The 23,460-nt window shown below is 42.5% G+C and overlaps 1 protein-coding gene across 1 annotated transcript; it reads left to right on the top strand.

Annotated features, from left to right (window-relative positions):
* The first annotated feature begins 1,796 nt into the window (after positions 1 to 1,796).
* ppp1r14bb (protein phosphatase 1, regulatory (inhibitor) subunit 14Bb) lies at positions 1,797 to 22,578 on the top strand. The gene is made up of 4 exons (XM_054601480.1): positions 1,797 to 2,002; positions 19,148 to 19,231; positions 19,331 to 19,363; positions 19,492 to 22,578. Exons 1-4 carry the CDS (start codon positions 1,802 to 1,804, stop codon positions 19,558 to 19,560), a joined length of 387 nt encoding a protein of 128 aa, XP_054457455.1. The 5' UTR covers positions 1,797 to 1,801; the 3' UTR covers positions 19,561 to 22,578.
* Positions 22,579 to 23,460: the final 882 nt, after the last annotated feature.

Consider the following 23,460-nt stretch of genomic DNA (forward strand, 5'->3'; position numbering starts at 1 on the left):
TACGCATTTTCTTCTTTTACCTGGTGACCCATTTGGTTTTGGCGCAATAGTGACTTCCTATGTGTGTGAAGTGTATGTTTAAATGACCGTGTGTGTACGGGTGTGTGTTGGACTGTCTGTGCTTACTCAACTGTAAGTTTCAGACATGTTCGCTAAATAATTCAGGTTTTTTTTAAGTCTTGTTGCCATGGTTGTCTGAAACGACTGCACATACACACACACACACACACACACACACACACACACACACACACACACACACACACACACACACACACACACACACAAACATACACATACACCAATATGAGCATGTTGACAGATGTGAACACCCCCATACACACTCCAAAGGAGAGAGAGAGAGACGGACATTATGAATTCACTCCCTCTCTTTACCTCCCCCTTGACTTCACACTCCTATTATTATTAAAACTCTTCTTATTTACCAGCCTCGCCGGGGTGTGGGGTTCCCCGCTGTGGCAACACAATGGACGGACTGTGGAAAAACTGGGACTGGTTTCCTGTTAATGGAACACTTCCAGTAGTTTTTTAATCTCTCTTAAATATTAAGGACGAAAGGAAAAAGTTAAAATTCCAAAACTGAACCCAAACTAGAAAAAAAAAACAGCTGCTCTGGTTGCTTTCCATGTACAGAGTGTAACCTTGGAAGAGAAAACATTTAGCAAACATGGAATTTATACAATAATATTTTTTTGGAACACTGTGAATTGCAAGGTTATTTTTTTTTATACACTGTGAAAAGTAGGTGTGAAATTGTGTCTGTATATATGCCAAACATTCCATAGGAGACAAAATTGGGCCCCTAAAGCCAAACAATTTAAGAACAATGCACTGCAAGCCTAGTATGTCTTCTATAGTGTGTAATGGTGTGAAAGGTGAGTCTTAAAACGAGGACATTGGGCTCCAGGGGGCCACATGCGACAGATAAAGGAAAGAGGGGGTGTATGTGAGAAGGAAACGAGACTTTCTTTTCTTTTTTTTCTAGCAGCGCTACGTCGGATGCGCGCACGTACATCTCGTGGGGACCGAGAGACAGAGAGAGAGAGAGAGAGAGAGAGAGAGAGAGAGAGAGAGAGAGAGAGAGAGAGAGAGAGAGAGAGAGAGAGAGAGAGAGAGAGAGAGAGAGAGACAGAGAGAGAGAGAGATAGAGAGAGAGACAGAGAGAGAGAGAGAGAGAGACAGAGAGAGAGAGAGAGAGAGAGAGAGAGAGAGAGAGAGAGAGAGACAGAGAGAGAGAGAGAGAGAGAGAGAGAGAGAGAGAGAGAGAGAGAGAGAGACAGAGAGAGAGACAGAGAGAGAGAGAGAGAGAGAGAGAGAGAGAGACAGAGAGAGAGACAGAGAGAGAGAGAGACGTGTGATTTCTCTTTGTACTGAATGAAGAGTTGAAGCCGGCTCTGCTTCTGCTCACCTCTCTCTTTTTATATAAGCGGAGTTTGCATGCTGTAAATAGCCCGATAAGCCGGTTTACACTTCACGTTTCACCGTCGGTCCCGTCTGTTTGTGTGGAAGCGTCCGGCCTCAGCCAATGTCCCTTTAAGCGATTCTGGACAACAACAAAAAAAAAAAAAAAAAAAAAAGCATCCTCAGGTCCAGCGCTGTTTTCTTCGTGGGGTTTTCCAAGTCCAAGATTTTTTTCCAGTGCGGAACACATCGAGCAGCCCGCTTCCACACTTCCCCGCCGCCGTCGCCGCTTCCACACTTCCACACCTCCGGGGGTGGGGGGACATTTTTTTTTTTTTTTTTAATATATATTTTTTTCTTTTTAAAAACCCGAGCGACAATGGCTGCTGTAACAAGCCCGGAGACGAGCCCTCAGCCCCGGGTATATTTCCAGACGCCGTCCGGCACCACGGAGGAACCGGAGATACCCGTTCGGAAGCAGGGACGCGTCACCGTCAAATACGACCGTAAGGAGCTGAGGAAGAGACTGAACCTGGAGGAGTGGATTATCGACCAGCTAACGGACCTGTACGACTGTGAGGTAAATACCCCAACAATATAACCGGTCTCCAAAGCGATCGATCAGGCGGCTCTGCTCAGTAATAGAGGCTCTATAAATCAGTTTATCAGCTCTCAGTCCTAAAGCAAACTGTTGATAAAGAAACACTAATAGGCCCCTTTGTCGCTGCTTTTGGCCTAGCCTCGCCGCTCTATGACCTATAGTATCTGTGCCACATGCAGGAAGATGAGGTAATGGAGATGGCAAATAAGGAGTGTGAGGAAACTGAACATTATGGCTACATGAAACAAACAAAACATGTCAGACATTATAACAATCAGTGGTTTAACTTCAGTCCCCCTCACCCACCCACAGGTAGGCTAAATGTAGCTGATACAGCTTTATAGCCTTATCATGAAATAAGACAGTAATAAGACTTTGCTGTTCTCTCTTCTGATTGGCTGAAGCTGTTTTAAGGCACACCTGTGAATTCATTTAATAAAGTCTTGATAGCGTACTTGAAATCATAGTTGTGTAGTTAAATACATTGTTCAGCTCTTTTTGGGCTGGAAAAAAAATAAATATAATTTTCAGAAAATCCAATAATAGGATATCCAAAATGGAAATTGTGAAATTAACAGACTTTTTGCGTGGCTGTGTCTGTGGTTTATCCAGAAGGTGACCCCTGGTGCATTCCCCCTCCCTCATGGCTCATCTATTCTAATTGCAAACTTTAAATCAAAGTGAAAGGTAGGCGGCTGTGAGGGAGATACCTTCTTCAAGCAAATGAGGTGATACTGATGAGTCTGGGTGGAGAGGTCCAGCCATGCGTCTTGTCAGGGGGGGCCCTTATAATGACCCCCCCTGGCTGTCATAATGACTGAGCACAATCACACCAGAGTCCCTCTGCACCATCACACACCAAACCATTGGTCATGGTGACACAAGGAGAGCCGTGCGGTGCTAATGCAACCTGGCGGCGGCTGTGGTGTAGCTGCTGGCGTCAGTAGTTGGTAAGCTCATGTCGACTCTACTGAGCTGGCATTGACCCACATTCTATTCCTAGTAGCGTGAGGAATACAACGACTTAACAGGTTTGGAGAATTCCTGGTTGGCTATAGCTGAGAAAAGACAATTCACACATATTACCACAAGGTCAGGCTGGTATGGGGATAAAAAGTTGTCTTGTTGCAGACAGGTTGGCATTTAACAACAGCCTCTTCAGGAGGTCTGGCTGTCTCCACATGTACACCTTGAAGTCCAAAATCCAATCCACTGACAAACTATAACTTATTGTTACTATGTTGTTCCAACAAGAGTATAAATGCACTCGAGGAGGGTTGGAAACTGATACCTCTCTTATGTGAAAACCAGACTGCATCCTACTTTCATGGAGATTTTAACGGCGGTTACAGGGATATCCCGTGACATGAGGGTAATAATAATAAAGTAGCAGGGATACTACAGAGACTCACATGCCAGCAGAGGCGATTAAATGGCCTGGAGAGGATTTTAAAATCAATGTGCTGTGATTGTGTGCCAATGATTCATATGCTATGGATTAAAAACCTTGAAGAGTAAAAAAAAAAAGCACATTTACAGGAGGATTTTTTTGCTGTACTGTTCTGGAAAGACAGTGTACAAGGTTACATCCATCTCTCATTCACTACTCCACTCAGTCTTTCAGTCAGGCAAGTTTTAATGCAATCATGCTTTTGTTCATCTTGTTGTAAATTATTTTTATTTTATTTTATTTTTTTGCTCAGATAGGGTCACAAAGAGCCCAAAAAGCCTCACAAATGGTTGTCGCAGTGACAGTGAGACTGGGACTGTAATGATTTATTACTGTCAGATCACAGGAGATGGGATATTGATTTATTTCACATTTTATGGACACATATCACTCATTCATCTCTAATGTTGATGCCTTTTTTTTATGCTTTCCATCCATCCACAGTGTTTCCCCCGTTTTTTCATTGTCCTGATCCCGTCTCTGCCTCGGCTGTTAGACAACAAAGAGAGTAATTTACAGTCGGTTCACTGATGGAGACACATTGGGCTCATTTAGACGGGGAGCTGGGGAGCACGTGCTACTAAACAGTGTAACTGGAGAGGCAGCTTTAGCCGGTCAGGGAGCAGACTGGGAGAACCCTGTTCACTGGCAAAAGATATGGAGCGAGTTACTCCTTTTCTTCCACCTCCCTGCATCCCTCCTTTGCTCGCTCCTTTTCTTGCCGTGTCCGTCTTTTTGTTCTGATTCATAGCGTGATCGGTATTTTAATATTCCCCTCATCATTATTTCCAATCTCCCTTTATTTTCTCTCCTGTCTTGGATGGATATTTCTGCTAATAACGAAACCGGCATGGAGTTTGTTCAACAGGGAATTCTTAATGAGCTATTTTCCCCATTCATATAATCCCTTTAAACATGCTACAAGCATTCAGCCATGTCATTTCTGCCAACCAGCTTGTCAGATATTCATCCAGCCACTTAGTCAGTCTATCAGTCAGAGTTGCTGTTGGTACTAGTGAGGAGCCGAGCCTTAATATGATGCCATGGCAACGCTGGCTTAAATGTTTACGTTGGTTAACCATGCAGTGTAAAAAAAAAAAAAAGGTTGTGTCCATAGTTTAGAAGAAAAGCTTGCTTAAAATCATAATTTCCCAAAAGCCCCTGATTTCATTATTTTCTTTCAATCCAGGATTATAATTAGAGCCGTTCAGTTAGTATATTAATGTGGCATTTGCTTTGTTGAAGAAACACTCCCTGGTTTTGATAGGGTGCCCAATAGAGCGGTGAGTCCCAGTGGTAGTGAAGGGGTTGTTTGAGTTCATCTGATAGGGCTCTGGGGGTACATTAGACAACAAAGATCGGGAACCACACTGCAATAGAACCTCCAAATTGTCCAAATCCCACTCATCTCACAGTTTATGTTATAAACCCAACTGTAAACCTTGTTAGGTTGAAAATATAAACACTGAACTGGCAGGAAGTGTGTGGATTTAAGGTGGTTACTGGGTGTTTCTTTAAGGATAGATGCCTTTTACACTGTCTTTGTTGTTATTGCCCCTCCACTCTATTACTGGCTCTGTATATAAGTGAGTTTAGGCACACTCTAGGGAAAGGGAAAGTGGTCGGTTCCACTCGAGTCCAGAACCCCACTCCTAGTAAAAAAAAAATGATAGAATTTCTCACCAGCCTTCGTATCATTTCCATGGCAACTGTGCTGTTAAATGTGAATTTGTCAGTAAAGACTTGTGCTGCCTCAGCTTGCTTTGTTTTCTGCTGGTAGTACGCTGGAGCTGACCAGTAGCTACATAGTTAACAGTGGGGCGAGTGGGCGGTCCAATCCCCAAACTCCAGAGCCCTACGTGGCCACACACACACACACACACACACACACACACACACACACACACACACACACACACACACACACACACACACACACATAAACACAGATGGGGATACAAGTGAGAACAGAGGCAGGATTGGTGAGCAGGAATGCAATAATCGGGGGAAGAGAAGGAAAAACAACTGGAGGGGATGGCAAGAGGAGAAGGAAAAAGTAGTAGGAGGAGGCAGGGATGTCAGAGAGGGAGAAAGGGTTTTTTCTAACATGTGTCCTCTGCTATTGCTGTAAAATAATAGCAGTGCCTAAAGTCCCCTTTTTTCACTGCAGCTGCGTTTTGATCCGTCACTAAAATCAATCCAGTGACAATAAATGAACCTCACTCAAACACTTATCATTGAACAGTACAGTTAAGGGAGTTTGTAAATGGATCATTTTCAGTCTGCAACAACAGCCAATTAAAGAGGACATTAAGGGCAATAAAAACACAACATGCGTCCTGGTATGTCTGTTTAAGTCATGCTGTCTAGCAGACACACATGAACAAAAACACACACAACATTTGCTTAAACCTCATCCTTAAAGGTCTGAATACCAATCAGCATTACCCTGTTTCACTCCGTGTGCGTAAGAGGGTGACTACAAAGAGTGCTTGTTACACAGCGGGAGTGAAAGACTCCAGTGTGTCTTTGTAACCCCCCCCCACACACACACACACACACACACACACACACACACACACACACACATAGCTTCGTGTTAATAGCTTACATGTGGTTCTACGTGTTGAACAGTCATTTTCCTGTTTGATCTGGGGTGAGTCAGCATGTACTCTAGCCTGACCCACTGACTGACCATGTGAGCCTTTTATTTTTTCTCTAAGACGCTGAGTTAATAAATCAACCAAGCTAGAGAGGACATTGTGATTGGGGGGTGACCAAGCGTGTGTTTTGGTGAGAGTGCGAGTACGATCGGAAGGAAGTAAAGAATGCCAGGCGAGCGGAGGCCTGGATGAAGAAAGAGAGGGATGTAGAGAGAGAAAAGAATGAGGGATGTGAGTCATCCAGGGGAATGTAGATGCATGTTATCAAAGGAAGTGTGTGAGAGTCATACACATACAGTTCATAGGAAAATAATAGACAACATTAGCACACAACTTTCCCCCAAAATTGCAATCAATGCACACACCTGTTGAGTCACACACACACCCCGCTTGACTGTCCAGCTTAGTTTAACCACATCTGCAGAATTGGCACATTTTGGCTGTGAATCACTTTTAAAAGGGGCTGTTTTTTTTTATCATTTTGCCTAACGTTTGCTTAATGTTAGGATAAGAGATAAAGGAATGTAATCCAAAAATTTGCGGGGAACAGGTCTGTCAGAAAATGTATCCTTTTGGCTGACAAAAACAGGTTTAACAATCCTCCCTTGTGTGTCATTTGTTTAACAAAATAGTCTGCCTTTAATTTCATGAGTGCGTATGATCATTCTAGACGCTTATCCCTCATCATTTATTCTAATATGTAAGCATGCAGGACTGTAAACAGAAAGCTAGCACCCAGTAACATATTGTGTATATATTTGGGTATACATAACTACAACTTTCTCTGTTTCTTTTGCATCAGACTCTCTGTTGTTTGTCACAACCTCTCGGCCTGTGCTCTGTCATGTGTCAGCCAGCGTAGCCTGCTCATACAGTACTGATTGTCTTAACACCTTTCCACCATGTAAAAACCCCTTCAGTATTATGTTTCAGCACTAGCTAAGCCTGATGAGCTTGTCATTCCATACCCTGTCACACAGGTTGGGCCGTCAGCCGAGTGTAAAAGGTTTACACAAAACCGTTTTACCTTAACGATCACGAGTCAAGCTGGGGCGCATTTTTCAGTTCTATTACCAAACACCTTGCACCAAATCGAATTGCAGGCAGTAACTTGTTTAATGTTGTGGGACAGTTTACAGACTTGAGAGCCAGTTATTCATTCACATTCCTGCTAAACAGCTGTGTATATTCTGGTACACATTTAATAGCCAGCCAGTAAATACTCAGGCCGTTAAGATATTTGCTTCCATAAATATGACGAATGTGATGTAATAGAGTACCCCTTTGCTTTCCTGCTTATTATTTTCAATTAGCTGCAATGTTGTTTCAGACAAGCACTCTCCTTGGTCATAACCAAAGTGCTATTCACTGCCCTTTGATGCATTTTAAGACTGTACATATGCTTTTGATAGCCATTCTGTGAAAACTCTAGCACCCGAGGACGTTTTTTTAAAGTGCGAATGGTTGGTTCACAGGCCAGTGTTATCACCATATATGCCTCCAGGGTGTTGTATCTGTAATAATGCTTTTAAATGAGATGCATATGAGTTTAGATTTTTTTCATTGGCCTACGTGTTGAGACAATGTTGAAATAATGAAACAAGCCATTGTCCCAATATTTAGCAGTTGCAGCAAGAGTTGGCAGAAGCTTTGGTCTGGAGTCATTATAATCATGAAGTGTCTTTGTAAGCAATGCCAACTGCCTGCAGGTTGAGTGAGGTAACACAGATCCACTCAGGAGTGTATTTTAGTCCCAGGATGTGCATTAGAGAAGACGCCAGTTGAGCTGTTGGTTAACTGCAGGGAAGCACATGTCAGTATATGTCTTTGTTCACTGTGTCTAATTGTGTTGTGTGTGTAAAAATGTGTTTATTATAGCTTTTTTGCATGCCAATAACAGACTGTACAGGAGCTGCACACAGTGTCCACCCTGTTAATACTGTATATAGAAGTTGATGGCAATTTTAATATTATTGTAGCTTTCATAGATGTGCAGTCAGATGGGTTTATAGAAACAGACTGTTCAGCGCTGTGGCACTCGGTTAGCAGACACCGATTATAAGGTTAGAGCACCAGTGCCATGTTGGCCTCGTATATCCTTCATGATGTCACCGCCGTGTGAAACCTAACTTGGTATCGCAACGTAGAAGTCATGTGACAGGATTCTTGTACGGTTAATGAAACTGCTCTGGTGGAAATGGCTTTGGGAAGAAACGGATGGATGAAAGATATGTGGACAGATGGACAGACAGCTGGTAGGCAGATAGACAAATAATTAAATTTAAATTATATTTTGAGTAGACTGGCAAGAGAGATGTTATTCAAACTGATGAATGAGGAGGAGGAATGATGTTAACAGTCCCTTCTGTTATTTACTATAATATATTAAAATAATGATTTATGTAGTTTGATATTGTTTAGTATCAATACTAGAATTTAAATAATTGTGTGTTCCATTCGTGGTCTTAACTTTGAGAAACAAGATTATTACAAGTCGCATTTCATTGAGAAGGAAGGAACAACTGACCATATTTGGGCAAAAAGGTCTGATTAAGAAATGGCTGATGGAAGGGAGTCAGGCTTTAATCCTGCTACTTCAGAGCAGAGTAAACGAATTGCCAGGCGGCTCAAAGAGTAATTCAGTAAGTGAAACAAATGAATGATGATGTTGGGACATCCACCTTCTTATCAGGGCTGTTGTTGTTTCAGATCTTGTCGTGTCTTGTATCTTTGTCTTGTTTTTGTTTCGATGTGATAATCTGCTGGAACAATCTGTAACTGACACGAACCAGCGCATTCACTTACTGGCGTGTTGCCAGTGTTCAAAAAGTCAGAGGTCGTGTTGATGATTGATCTGTTGGAAAGAATTATAATATTCTCTGATCCTTTTTTGAGGATTACATTTCAATAGTGGCAGAGTGAATTAAACGGCTCAGCAAATAAACATGAACAAGTGGGTGAAAAATGGACGAAAATATTTCAATAGAAAAGAACTTGAACTAGTGCCTAGGATTGCCAAACACTCCTGCCTGAAACTGCCAGAATGACAGTTTAAATCATTCAATAAATGTCATGGGAAAGGAATAAATTAATGTTGGGCACCTTTGATTGTTTTAGCAGTACTTGCCAATAGTGATTTAATGATAATCTGTAATCCTTTGTATGCATTCTTAATTTAATCTGCATGTAATCTCATGTTTCAGTCCAATTGTAGTGGTAATGGCTGGGAGGTGTGTGTGTGTGTGTGTGTGTGTGTGTGTGTGTGTGTGTGTGTGTGTGTGTGGCCTTCCCATGCACTCTTTCTGCATGTTGAGTTTTTGTATTTTTACTAGTTTGCTCTCATGGTAATTAGTAATTGATGGTAGAACGAGAAAAATCTATTCAGAGCACCTCAAGCTACTTTTTCCAATGTTCCCAAGATTCATGCACACATGCACACACGTCGATCTCAGTCTGTGTGTGAATTTGTTGGAGCGCCATAGTCTCCTCCTCGGATCTGTCCTCTGCTGCAGAAATGACAGGCTCAAGAGGAGTTGTGGAGGTGGAGGGTGAAAGTGGGTACTTCAGAGGCTGCCAGGATCACGTCTTTCAGATGAATGCACAAGGCATTTTGTAATTAGAGTGGGCTGAAGAGATTGAGATGGATATTCTTGAGTGAGGGAAGCTGCATTTGTTTATGCAAATCATTAAAAGCTGCAAAATGTTAAAAGTTAGTAGCAAAAGCTTGTCTCTGCATCTGTCACTTCCCTTAAAACAACTTGCCATAGCTTGACTACTAATACTTCTGTTATGCTGTGTTAAACGGTAGCAAATGGACAACAGTTTTTGCTTTAAATTTGACTTCTCAGTTGGATGAAAATTGGGCAGCAGCAGTGACAATCTGTTGCCCTCATGTAGTAGTTAGTAAGCTTTGGTACAGCAGCAGAGCTCCAGCCCTGCCTGCAGCGCTCGGTTGCCAGTACAAGTCTTCCTCCGGGCTGGTTGTGACCCTGAGGGACCAGCCGGAGTGGTTTTTTCCCCTGAGAGGCTTCAGCACAGACACATCCAGTCAACACGAGGCATTCAACACGCACAGACACATCCAGTCAACACGCACGGACACATCCAGTCAACACGCACGGACACATCCAGTCAACACGCACGGACACATCCAGTCAACACGCACAAACCACTGAACCGTTCAGTCAGGCCAAACAAGCCCATGTTTGAATCAGTCAACCGTACTGCGAGCAGAAAGGACTTTGGGCAGCTTTTGGAGGGACCAAGGTGTGGGTGACAATCAACATTTTACCTCTCCAAAAAAATGTAATGCAAAATGTGTGTGTGTGTGTGTGCGCATGTGTGTGTGCTCTGCAAGCGGGCCAATCCATGTCTATTATCAGCTCTATGTTCAGCTACCCATTTTATTCTTTACCAGATATATTCTATATATATTTCAACATACTAATACACATATCAATTCTACTAATGCTTTATAAAGTAATTGCTATTGTAGCCTAATTACAATGTAAGAACTGCTGAAACTGCTGTGCTTGCGTCTTGATTATAGTGCTGAATGTTTCCTGGCATCATATAAAGTTGCGTTCTGTGTACTTGGAGCCAGTTTGGTTTGGCACTCTCCTGTCTGAAGAAACAAACACACACACACACACACACACACACACACACACACACACACACACACACACACACACACACACACACACACACACACACACACACACACACACACACACACACACAATGGCATGCCCACATCACTGCCACCAGCCTCTGGAGGCTCTGGTTCCTTTTACTTTACATGACAGAGCTGGTTTATCAGGAGTGAGATAGCAGGAAGGCTGCAGAGTCAAAACATATGGAGGCTCTGGTAGGATGTCCTCAATGAGGGGATACGTGTTGTTTGTAAGATGGGTTTTTAATAGAACAAAAACATTTAGGAGCTGCATGTGACTCTTCTTCCACAGAGGTGCACGTAGAGTAAAAAAAATGACACTTAAAAAACAATTAAGTTGTATTCTCTAGTCCCCATCCTGTCAGTTAGCAGGCTGAAAAAGAGGTTTGCCTAGTTCAACTGTCTAGCCTGCGGCTCTTTCGTTCTGTTTTTCATGATTCAAAACAGGACATCATATTCTTCCTGGGAGGAAGTACATTCTACTGATTAGACCTGCAATAGAGATGACGATGACACACACACACACACACACACACACACACACACACACACACACACACACACACACACACACACACACACACACAAACTAAAGGTGCACAATAACACACCCATGTGACGTTACATGCCCACTGCAGACTGGATTAAGCACATTGCATTGTATTGATTATGGATTGTTGTGGTTTAAGGTTTATGGCTGTGTGTGAAGCCACATATTCATTACAGCACCACTTAAATTAATTGTGCACACACACACACACACACACACACACACACACACACACACACACACACACACACACACACACACACAACTCTCTCCTCCCCAACTCTAACCATGCACACTCTGAGCCAGCTTCTTCCCACAGATATCTCTCTGCTCTACCTCCCCTCCCCCCCTGCTATCTCCCAAGGTCACGTGGCCTGACAGGAAGTAGCTCGGTGCTCTGGTGTTTTAACCCCTTCTTTGCATAAGAGGAATAGATACTATCTTATTTTCTGGGGGTCACACGATTCGTGAGCCAATCTGGTTCTGGGAGGAAGGAAAAGAAGTGTTGGAGAGGGAGGCCAACAATGTCTGTTATTCAAAGAGCTGCAGATTCCTGATAAGCAACTGTGTGAGGGAGATAGAGAGAAGATGGAAAGCAGCAGGCGATGACGGACGCAATGCATCCCGAATCCCTACCCCCTTGTCGACCCCTCTTTGACTCCATTGCTCTCATACTCTCTCTGTCGTGTTCTGCAGTTGAAGTGCAATGTGGTCCAAACGCTATGTATTGCTCTGGTACAGACGCACCGAGAGTGATTTATAGGAGAGCAGCACTGAGTAGTAATGCCAACCAGACAGAAAGGGCATCAAGGGAGACCTTAAGATAAAGAGACAGGGGGGGAGTGCATGACAGGAAGTGGGTTCAAGCCCAGTATTTTTCCACTATTGCAATTCTGGTTCTATCCTGTGGGTGTGTGTTAATCAGATGTGGGAGACCAAACTAGATCAGTCACAAGGTTGTCATGAATTATCACCTTGAGGTGGCTTGCAGGCAAATTGTCAGCTCAGTTTCAACTTAAAATGTTTGTTATTAATTTGAGAATAAAGGGGTTTGGTACCTTCTGTAGTGTTCTTCATTTCTTAGCAGGCCATTAAGTCGTATTATTAATTAACACGTTTCAATATTGGCGTGTCCATGACGATGCAAAGGTATATACTTTTGTACTTTAGTTTCAATGTTTAAGCTCCATTTTTGCTGTGACTCAACTCTAGTTTGATAGCATATAATAATTTCTGGATCAATCCTTTGTTGTTTATTTAATAAACAGGCCTGAGCATGCATACGACGTGTGAAATCAAAAGGTGTGCTTATGGGCTCAGCTGTGAGTCTTTGTGAGCTGCGGTTGCCTTCAAAACCTCCCCTGCAGTTTTGTGAAATATAATCATGTGAATCTTTGCAGAAGCACGTTTCATTCATAAGCCAATCAGTTTGACCATGAGAAATGCACGCATACGTTCATATTTGTGGGTTAAACAAGACGGTACTTATCATAAGCATTGCCAGAGTGATTTTTTTGGTCATCTCTTTTTTTACCTGGATGATGACATCCAAATCTTTCACCAAAACGTTTTTTTTCCTTCAGCCACACTTCTGTGTTATCCTCCTCTGTACTTGCCTCTTCTCTTTTTTCTCTCACCCTCACCTTTGTCTGTCCTTTGGCACACCTCAGTGGCTGTGAGGACTCTCTGTCCATGTTTTTTGAGTGCAAATAGGTTGAAAATACTCACCAGATTCTTTGGTTTCAGACATTTTGCTTTGTTGCATTGGAGACTTAGTTCTGTCAACCTGAGAGATCCGAAACACACACCAACAGTCAAACAATCTCTGCCATGCCTGTGCTCTCATCGCCCACAGAGTGGTTGTGTGCCTGCAACTCGTCATTGTCGGCGTTCACACATATTTTGTACCTGTGTCACGGTGCCAAGTACCACCCAGCATGGGGTAATAGTTTTAATGAAGCACACACACTCACTCACTCACCCACTCTGTTATGCAAACACGTCTAAACACTCAGCGAAAGCACTTTCCTGCTTGGACTGACCTCAATACGGTTAAGACAGCGCTGATAGAATTGGAAAGGAAAGGCACATAGTGTTAGTGTGGCCGTGTCAAATTAGCTCCACGTAGATTACATGTCAACCTCCCCTCTGCAACGTTTTTTTGTTTTTTTTTTTCTCAACATCCATTCAATAGAACGGATTTACAAACAGCAAACATAAAAGTAGGAGTTCCTGTCTCATAAAGGAGTCTGGTTTAATCAGTCCAAACAAGAACACGCACGAGGAAACTGGAGTGAGCAGCGACATTGTTCAGCGCCACGTGGCCTACTTTTCCTACTCCATCTTCCTTACTCCATCCTGCCTGCTCCAGCCATCACTTCCCTCTGTCTCCAACTTCCTTCTCCCCCCTTCCCCCTTCCCCCCTCCCTCTTCATCCCTACATTGTACCAACCCAAAACAATGTTTTTGTCTCTGTCTGACTATTTTTAACCTGGTTTGTTGCTGCGGCGGTAGAAAAGCAAAAGTGGCTATTTAATCACTCGTCGTCCAGCTTCTGGTAAAGCTAAGCCTCTCTCTCTCTCTCTCTCTCTCTCTCTCTCTCTCTCATCACAGGAATCAGCTATGTAGTGTGTCATCACTGGGAGACATGCTGTGTTATCCTTGTAGGTGGCCTCTGCGACCTACTTACACATGAAGCTCCCCACACTTTGTAGGCATTGGCTTATATCTTATTACACTTAATATCCACCTGTATTGGGTTTTCATTAGCCGTGTGTCCATGTGCTCATTGTGCTGATATCTCCACAGTCACATCTGCATTTGTCTAGTGGCTGTTCCTCTGATTTTACTCTCACATCCTATTTTTTTCTCAGCATGGTTAATCTTTCACTGCGTGTAGCCTGTAACTGCATTATGTGTGTCTCGCACATAAATCGGAGTTTCTATCCGATTGAAGTGTACTGTGAAATCAAATTCGTCTAAAGTAAAAGCAGTTGACACATGACGTAGTTTTTTAACTGTGTCCAGTCTCGGACCAAACTTCCCTGGAGAAACCCCCTATCTTAGCTTCATTGCTCTTTCTCAACACTTCCCTTTCCAGAGATATTTACAGAAGCAATGATTGGCCCTTTTTTCGCTTTGATACGAGGGCGTGACCTACTTGGGTGTTGGTTCGTAGCTTATGTTTTGTCCTGTGAGGGAGCTGCATCTGGTATTTGATCTGTCCCAGCCTGCAGCAGCTCCACACAGCCCCCTGAGAGCGGAGTAGTTCTACGACCTAAGCATGCACACAAATACACTCTCATACTGTCACATCTCATTCTGCTCCATCCTGCAGGAAGCCTCCAGACAGACAGTGTGTCTGCCTCATTGTGGTGGTGTGTGAATCATGTTCGCAAGCTTGTCATAAAGAGTGTAATTAAATTCAAAGACCACAATAAAATGGGTCTGCATGCCGGTTTATAGTAGCAGTTTGTTTCTCGGTTGACGCTGGTGGTTCAGACTGAATAGGGCGGACCTCTTGATTACTTGCGACATCAACAGAACCACAAGGGGAGTACTGAATAGGACGGGATAAAACTGTAACGTTATTTACAGCAAGGGGAAATGTACACAATACAGTCACACTCACATCTAGGATGGAATCAGAAGATGATTAAATATCAGGAATAACATACTATTATGAGAGTCAGGGCTTTAAATAAGTGTGGGAATTATTACATGGGCCTTTCTGAATACGGTTGGCTTTTTGTTCAGTAGTCTCGAGTTAGTATGGAAATAAGATAATGAAAAATAAGGTAAATGGATTATTCATTGATGATCCTTCAAAGTGATCATTTGCTGTTTTTTGTCATATGATGGACAAACTATTATGAATAGACCCCTTTTACAGCAAACATCATTAATAGTATGTGTGCGAATGTTTGCAGCAGACGTAGAATTTTGCCCGAGCCATCAAGACGAGATAGAAAGCTTTAAACGTTAAATTTAGAAAACAATGTACCAAAAAAACTAGCGTGAGATTGTCTGGTTGTTGCTTGTCGGTTGCAGGACTCGATATCCCAACAGCGTACTCAAGTTCTACAGAATACCGACAGGCTCCCAGCCGTTTCAGAGCAACAGGTGTTACAGTTTAACTAGGGACTGTATTAACTGGTGCATTACAGCCACATGTGTCCAGCGTTGCTCATAGTAATTTAAGTAAATTGGTCTGCGTAGATAACAAACACATAAGAGTATTTATTTCAAATTGATTGGCTTTGAAGAGGATACCTACAATTCCTTTTCGTGTTTTCAACAACTGCCTTCACAGTGAGCATTCACAAAAGGCATTTAGTTGAGAGACACCAGTTAACACAATGACTCGTTAAAACCGGAACACTGGCGCCCACTTTAAAACTCAATTAAGTCAGAACTCTGAGTCTACGTCAGGGTATTTGACCCTCTGTACACGGTCACAGATAACGTAACTGGAAGCATCTAGGGACTTGTGATTTCTCGCTGGTGTAACGTTACACTCTAGGTTTCTCCACCAAATACACGTTTATATCTGGTCACTAAATACGGGGGCCACTTGCTAATGTATAATACCCACTCACTGATAGCACAGAGATCTGGAAAGTCAATTTATTTAGGTTGCTTTCTAGATCTTTGGTGGTTAACAGCCTTACATAGCTTGACAAGCTATTGCACTCTTCCGTACTTTCATACGTAATCATTGTCTACAAACTGTGAGTAATTTCCAATGGAAGACGAGGACTTATCTTTTGAAATGATGTTGCTCATTCCTCCAGTACAGTTTTAGAAACTGGAACAATATGTGCAATCATGAGGATGTGCTGAAAAGATACCTGGTGGATTTGCTTTTTGAATAGTTCCACACTGCACTGCTTTGTTAACAGTCCTGCGGCGTGTGCCAATATCTTGCAGACACCTTTCAGTCCAGATCACATCTGCAGCAAACAGTAAAACCCCCTCCAGCCTCCAGACTAGTTCAGTAAGTCAGTCTGGAGGATTGTTTGGAAATCCTCCCTCGTGATTCCCCGGCTTTCTTTGTGTCTCCTCTCTGAAGCCTGTCTTCCGGCCTTTTTAGACCTCCCTCCCTCCCTACTCCTCCCTCCACTCCCCCTCTCAGCTGCTCCTGCTTCTCGATATGCTCCTTAACCTCTTACCTACCTTCCTCTTTCCATTCCCTTCCCCCCCTTTCAGATTTAACAGTTTTTCTTTTAAATCATTTTTTTGAAGTAAGCTCTGTTAAATGGCAGTGAATTGCTAACGCTTTTGAGGAACAATAAATGGGTAATATTTATCTTGTGAGTACGCCACAGAGATACAGTGCAGAAATATAATGCTGTTAATATAAGAAATACATTGTTAGGGAGTTAAAAATAATGTAGATTTTCTATTTTATCTTTAATGAGCAGTTCCTTATCTATATCTGTTTCCTTTGTGTTCTCTTCTTTCTCACGTTTTCTGTCGTAGCTTTCTTTACTGCATGTAGTAGCAGCACATGGAGCCCACATGTGCAGATCAGTCTTTGTGTCAGACTTCACCCCCCTGTGTGTGTGTGTGTGTGTGTGTGTGTGTGTGTGTGTGTGTGTGTGTGTGTGTGTGTGTGTGTGTGTGTGTGTGTGTGTGTGTGTGTGTGTGTGTGTGTGTGTGTGTGTGTGTGTGTGCTAGTAACGGACAGCGTCAGTATGTCTGCGGTGTAAGCATGTGTGCAATTTTGTGTCCGTCTTTCAGAGCTTAAATTTTGAAATTCTTGAAGAGGCCAGCTTATGTGTCTGTGTATGAATAAGTGTGTTAAAAGTGAACGGAGTGTGTGTGTGTGTGTGTCATTATTTTTGCACTTTTTGTCTGCGTTGCTGCTTTCAGCATGTGTGTAACGTCAATTTTTGTGTCCGTGTGTGTGTTTGTGTGTGATTTTTACTCTGCTGACAGTAAGTCTGGTTGTCACCTCCAGTCTCTATCTCACACACACAGGCTGTCCTGCTCAGAACTAAATCCTCATACCCTGCCCTTTATACACACACACACACACACACACACACACACACACACACACACACACACACACACACACACACACACACACACACACACACACACAATTCATCCAGCTCAGACTTATTAATGCTCATTTTATAATTCCTTAATCCATGTGTGTGTGTGTGTGTGTGTGTGTGTGTGTGTGTGTGTGTGTGTGTGTGTGTGTGTGTGTGTGTGTGTGTGTGTGTGTGTGAGAGGTGTGTGTAACAGAAAGGATGGGTGTGATGTTGAGGACTTGTCACTTGGGGGGGAAAAAAAGTGCCATTTGATTAATGTGACACACAAATCTGCGCACACAGCATGCTATGCCATGTCTGTTTGTGGGTTTGTGAGTGTACATGACTGTATGTGTATGTGTGTTTGTGTGTGTGTGTTGGAGTAGGGGGCAGTTGGGCAGGTGCAGAGACAGCTGGTGTGGGCAACTATAACCGAGGGGGAGGACGAGAGCGAGGGAGAGATTCCTAGAGAATGACATGAATATAGGGTAGCAATTGAGCTGCAGAAGAGGGGGAAACGAGTATTTGTACCAGAGTGTGTGTGTGTGTGTGTGTGTGTGTGTGTGTGTGTGTGTGTGTGTGTGTGTGTGTGTGTGTGTGTGTGTGTGTGTGTGTGTGTGTGTCGCTGCCAGTGGTGAACCGCTTTGATAGCACACACTGAGCCAGTGTGCTTGAGTGAGACAGATGGAGAAACAGAGAAAGAAAGGGAGACTACTGAAGCACTTTAAATAAAGCGACAGATTAATCAGAAGAAAAGGTATTGATTGGCTCAAAGGAGGAAGCGTGGCGAGAAAGGGAAAGAAAGGACCAAAGATGAACTTCCAGCGAACTCAGTTTCTCCTTTTACTCATTTACTGAGCCAAACACATCTCTAAGCTAGAGGCAAGGTTGCTCCTAACCTTCATATTAGAGGTCAGCTTATCAGTATCAGGCGTTAATTGCTTTGCTTAAATAAAAAAATCAGCATTTTCATTTATTGCAGCTATTTCTGTTTAAAAGTGAAATGCAAGCCAATTTTAAATGGTTCAAGGTATTCTCTTGCTTTCTGTGCAGTTCTAAACATATACGATGATTCAATAGAGCCAATTTTGAGATTTGCTACGGCGTGTTTTCACTTTAGGCGAGCGTGACAGTCAGCAGTTTACAGGCCCGCTTTCAGTAATGCACTAGCTGCAGATATAAGCTGGTGTTGAAGCAATGGTTCAACGATTCAAATCACAGGTTGACCTTTGACATTGATTTGTTTCATTTGTGATAAGCAAAAGTATTTCAGTTCCTTATGTAAATTAATTTACACACACTCAAACACACAGTTGAATGTGTCAGTAATGGACACACGTTTGTGCTCTTCTGATGTCTTCTCTTTCACTGTCACCTGTTCATATTTCCGTCTCCCTGCCCGGTTCTTTGTCTCTCCTTTCTTTTCTCTGTCATGTACAACATGGCAAGTAATGGAAGGACACCGCCCTCTAGTGTTCACAAATGGACATTCATCAGTCACTTTGTACAGGGTCATGCAGCTGGACAGAAATGCCCTTGCTGGTCTATTTGCAGACGACCACATAACTTAAACACAGGGAAAGAAACCCTCATCAACCGTTCTATTCTTAGTGCATGTGTCCATTAAAGGGGTTGACAAATGCTGTCAGTGAGCTGCCACTTTTAGATTCCCTTCAGCGGTGCTAACCTATTTTTTATTTATTTTTTTCTTCTTTTCTTCAACTTTATGCCACGTGCTACAGGAGGAGGCCATCCCAGAGCTAGAGATAGACGTGGACGAGCTGCTGGATATGCCCAGTGACGTTGAACGGGGAGCCAGGGTCAAGGTAGGAAACAAATACACTCCTGTCAAAGCATGCAAGGACACACACACACATGCAAAAGAGAAGATATATATATTCAGACTGTCCTTTATTGTTTTACAGGACTTACTGGTTGAGTGTTATAAACCTACTGAGGTAAGATTTTTTTATTTTTCGTCCTTCCTCTCTTGCATCCTCTTACAATTTACCCCCAGATTAATGCACTGTGTATTCTGTATTTTTGAATTCCCCTCATGTGTTTTGTCCCTCCTGCCTCCCCGTAGGACTTCGTCTCACAGCTGCTCGACAAGATCCGAGGGATGCAGAAGCTCTCCACGCCTCAGAAGAAATGATGGCGTCCTTCCTCCTCCTCCCCCACGTCCTCCCCTCCACCTCAGCCCTCACCTCTCGTCTTCCTACCGTGCTTTCCATCTTTTCATTCTCATGTCAGTTTTCTTCCATTAATGATCTCCATCAATTTACTAAACCTTGTTTCCTTTATTTGTTACACCCAACGCTCTAAACCCCTTCCTGTTATTCTTCCTCCTTGCCTGGATTCAGCCTCCATAATTCGCTTTTAACCTTCAGCGAGGAAGAAAAAGTAAAGAATGCATAATAATTAGCAGCAACAAGTGATTCATTGGTCTTTATCCAGGCACTCTCTCTCCCTCCCTCTCTCTCTCTCTTTTTCACTCCTGCTTCTCCTTCGCCCCTTTGTTTGGCTCCACTCCTCTTCCTCATCCCTCCCTCATACCGCCCTCCATCTGTCTGAGGAGGAAGAGAAGAGGAGCGGAGACGAGATGAGTCCCATAATTACGGAGAGTGGGGCGGCTGCGAGTGGGAAGAGGAACGAGAGTCTGCAACAGCCAAGTAAAAAAGAGTGGAAGGGTGATCAACGGAGGCGGAAACAGCCAATCACCTTGAAGCAGGGGCTAATCATGGCTTTTGTCTCAACCAATGAGATTCCCTATCTTGTTATTTGTGAAGGGGTTTAAACTTGTAAACCATCCAGCTCCCAACCATGATTCTTTTGATACTTTCTAGTTCAGTTTTGAGGGTATGGGGATATTCACTTGACTTTATTATTTTTTTTGTTGGGGGTGGGTAAGTACAGTCAGAATCATTTGCTACAGTGGTGCATTTAAAGACTGTCTTTTTTTGTGTGTGCGTGTGTGTGTGTGTGTGTGTGGATCTGTTAAAAAATCTGCACTATGTCATTTTGGGAAGAAAACCTGAACCTCTGACCACAAAGAATGATGTGTGCTCTATTTTTATTCCAAAAAAGAGGGAAAATTTGATCCCTGGAAATAGTGGTTGAACCTTTAAAAAAAAGTCGCTGGCTGGCTGTTGTGGTCATACGGTCCAACCAATTGGAGACTAACATTCTTCCTGTGAGAAGAGAGTAGAAGAAGTAGGTTCTTTAGCTCGGGTGTGCTTGCAAATATTGGGTAAAATAAAAAAAAATGTTTTTCTTTCCTCAAATGCGTAGTGCAGTCGTAAGAGTGGTTCGTTAGAAGCCTATGCTGTCCAGCCTGCACATGCATATGTACGTCTGTGTGTTGCTAAATGCTACGTGTGTATGTTGCTACATAATGTACAGCAACATTCATAATAGGAGTGTTTTTCCTGGCCTGTATATTCTGCTGTTCTGTGCGACAAATTCGATTTTTTAGTATAGGACTGGTTCCTGTTTTGTTTTTTCTGGATACATTTTGTCACACACACACACATACTGATAGTCCGACAAGGGGACCCAGAACAAAGCTGCCTTTTTTGTTTGTTTCAAAGCCCCTTTCTTTGTCCTTTTCACACTTCTCTCCTTTTATCTTAGAAATTATTCAGTCCACCACATAGTTTATATGTTTGACAGACGTCAGTTCAGAGCATTCACACATTGGAACTGCAAATGTCTTTGGAGCTCCGTGATGGTGTCGAGACTTTGTCCTGTCCTCTGCCTGTCAGTAGACCCACCAGTGAGCCGTGTGAATGGGAGGGATGGAGGCCACTGTTATACACTGAAGCTGTCTAAAAGCATTCACCCATCCTTTTCTTCTTTCTCTCACTCACACACATTCTCACACACACACACACACACACAGGCCACCCTAGGGGCGGAGAAAACGGAAATGTATTAGCAAACACAGCTGCCTCTCACGCAGATGTGCACACACACACACACACACACTCTTAAGTGCTGAGAGAGAAAGGGGGAGAGAGAGAGACAGGTCTGTAGCTGTCACAAGATCTGTGTTTCCCCGCTGCAGCCGCCAATCATCTCTGAGAATAAGCCATCTGTGTCTCACCCTGAGCCAATCAAAGCAGAGACCGAAGCCAACCGGCCAATAGGAATAGCAATAGCATTTGCTGCGTTTCCTGTGACCAATTGTGAACACCTGCGGTGACAGCAGACCTCCGCTGTCTGTCTCTTTCTCTGTCAGTGCCAACACTCACACTGGCCCATTTCTATCTTGCTGCTCTGTCATTTCTCCCCGGCATCCTCTCTCATCTCCTCCTCCTCCTCCCAGCCATTTCCATCCTTTTGTCCACCCTCCCTCCATCCTTTCTTCAGTTTCCTTTCCTTTTTTTTTTTTTTTTTTTTAAAAACAGATGTTGCCTTAGGTATTATTTATGTTACACAAACCAAATAAACGGGAGACATTCATTTTTTTAAAAAAAAGGTTACGCAAACTGCTAAACACAGGCGTTACTGAGCAGAACAGCAGCGTGTGGAGAATCTCGGATCTTCTGTCGCTCCTTTTCTTTCTTTTTTGAAAAACAAAATGAGATTCTGTTTTTTTTTTGTTTTTTTTAGAAGTGAGTGTTTAATACTTAGGCCTTGATACAGTGATTTTGTTTAGATAAAACAATGTTCTTGACATTTTACCATTTGAATACTGGTCTGTTTTTATTGTGATCATGACACTTCTTGATGCCAGGCCTTGGATTAATACGTAGTTGAACAAAAAAATCCATTCAGATACACTTTGGTGCGATTGCTTTTGCCTTCCTGGTGGGGTTTCCTAATCAAGCACAGTCTGCTTTTTTGGATAGTACCAGGCAAGCTCAATCAGTAGGTGAATTTGAGTGGATTTTAATTTTCTAAATCCGGCTTTGGATTATATCTTATTAGACTGTTATTGAGAAGTCTGTTTTTTTACTGTTGGGGAAAATTGCAAAAAATATATATACTGATTATCATAATTGAGGCTAAATACAAGAGCTAAACCATTCAGATTGAGGGAGCGGAGGTGTTTTTTGGACAATGATTAGATCAAACCAACAAACAAATGTAGCAATATCAACAACAGGTCTTGTTTTTGCCCAATTTTGTTACACTTTTATGCAACTTTAATAAAAACATGTAAAATTGACTTTTTTGTCTTTGCTTATTGTGTTTGTCAATTCTCTACTTCAGAAGACCCAGAGAGCCTTATACAGTAGACGACTATACAACCGTAAATTACATTGTATTTAGATCAATCAAGCCTCTAAATTTGATGTTTGTTAGTGTGTTAATTTCATTTGTAAAGCTGTAATTATAACTGAACCCATGTTCAATTTAGTTTGAAGACATTTGAGTTTAGCAGATAAATTAAAGATGTATATAATAACTTTAACATTGCCTCAGTTCCATCAAGTGTCCCTGAAACTCAGTGACCAGCTTACACAATATGAGGAAACAGAGTGCAGACATGAATAATGTTATTAGTTCCACCTGTAGTTTTCCTGCAATAACATGCCAAAATGTCTGCCATGAAAAAAGGCCTTTTGTCCAAATGATATGAATTCCACCATCACCATTTTCATGGCTCTCTGGACATTTCGTATTACTTTGGTGCCATCTTGTGGTTCATTGCAGTATGCATTTATCCACTGAAGCAAGACAGGGTCTGTATATTCTGATCTAATTGCAGGGTGGTTAATCTCAAGTAAGGATACTTAACAACAATAGCATGAAGGCTGACTCCCATGAGCTAATGATGCGCCCAAGAGTCAAGGGACAAAGTCGGATCCTTGTGTTGATATTTGGCTTTATATATATTAAGCATATTTAGCATATTTATTGCATTAAAGAGGTGTATTGTCTTATTTTGATCTAAATGTTTTGTTTTCATTTATGTTTTTATTAAAGACTGGAATCACTGTATGTATTGTGGTGCATGTGTAATATCACCTGAGAAGTATGGGTCAGCATAATGATATTGTATTATATTATATTATACAGCACCAGTCAAAAGTTTGGACACACCTTC

Source organism: Anoplopoma fimbria, chromosome 7 (assembly GCF_027596085.1).
Source record: "Anoplopoma fimbria isolate UVic2021 breed Golden Eagle Sablefish chromosome 7, Afim_UVic_2022, whole genome shotgun sequence".
NCBI classification, from domain to species: Eukaryota; Metazoa; Chordata; class Actinopteri; order Perciformes; family Anoplopomatidae; genus Anoplopoma; species Anoplopoma fimbria.

Excerpts from the sequence above, each read along its gene's own strand:
- ppp1r14bb (XM_054601480.1), top strand. The coding sequence starts at position 1,802 with ATGGCTGCTGTAACAAGCCCGGAGACGAGCCCTCAGCCCCGGGTATAT. Across the intron at positions 19,232-19,330 it reads AACGGGGAGCCAGGGTCAAG|GACTTACTGGTTGAGTGTTA; the intron begins GTAGGAAACAAA and ends ATTGTTTTACAG. Across the intron at positions 19,364-19,491 it reads AGTGTTATAAACCTACTGAG|GACTTCGTCTCACAGCTGCT; the intron begins GTAAGATTTTTT and ends GCCTCCCCGTAG.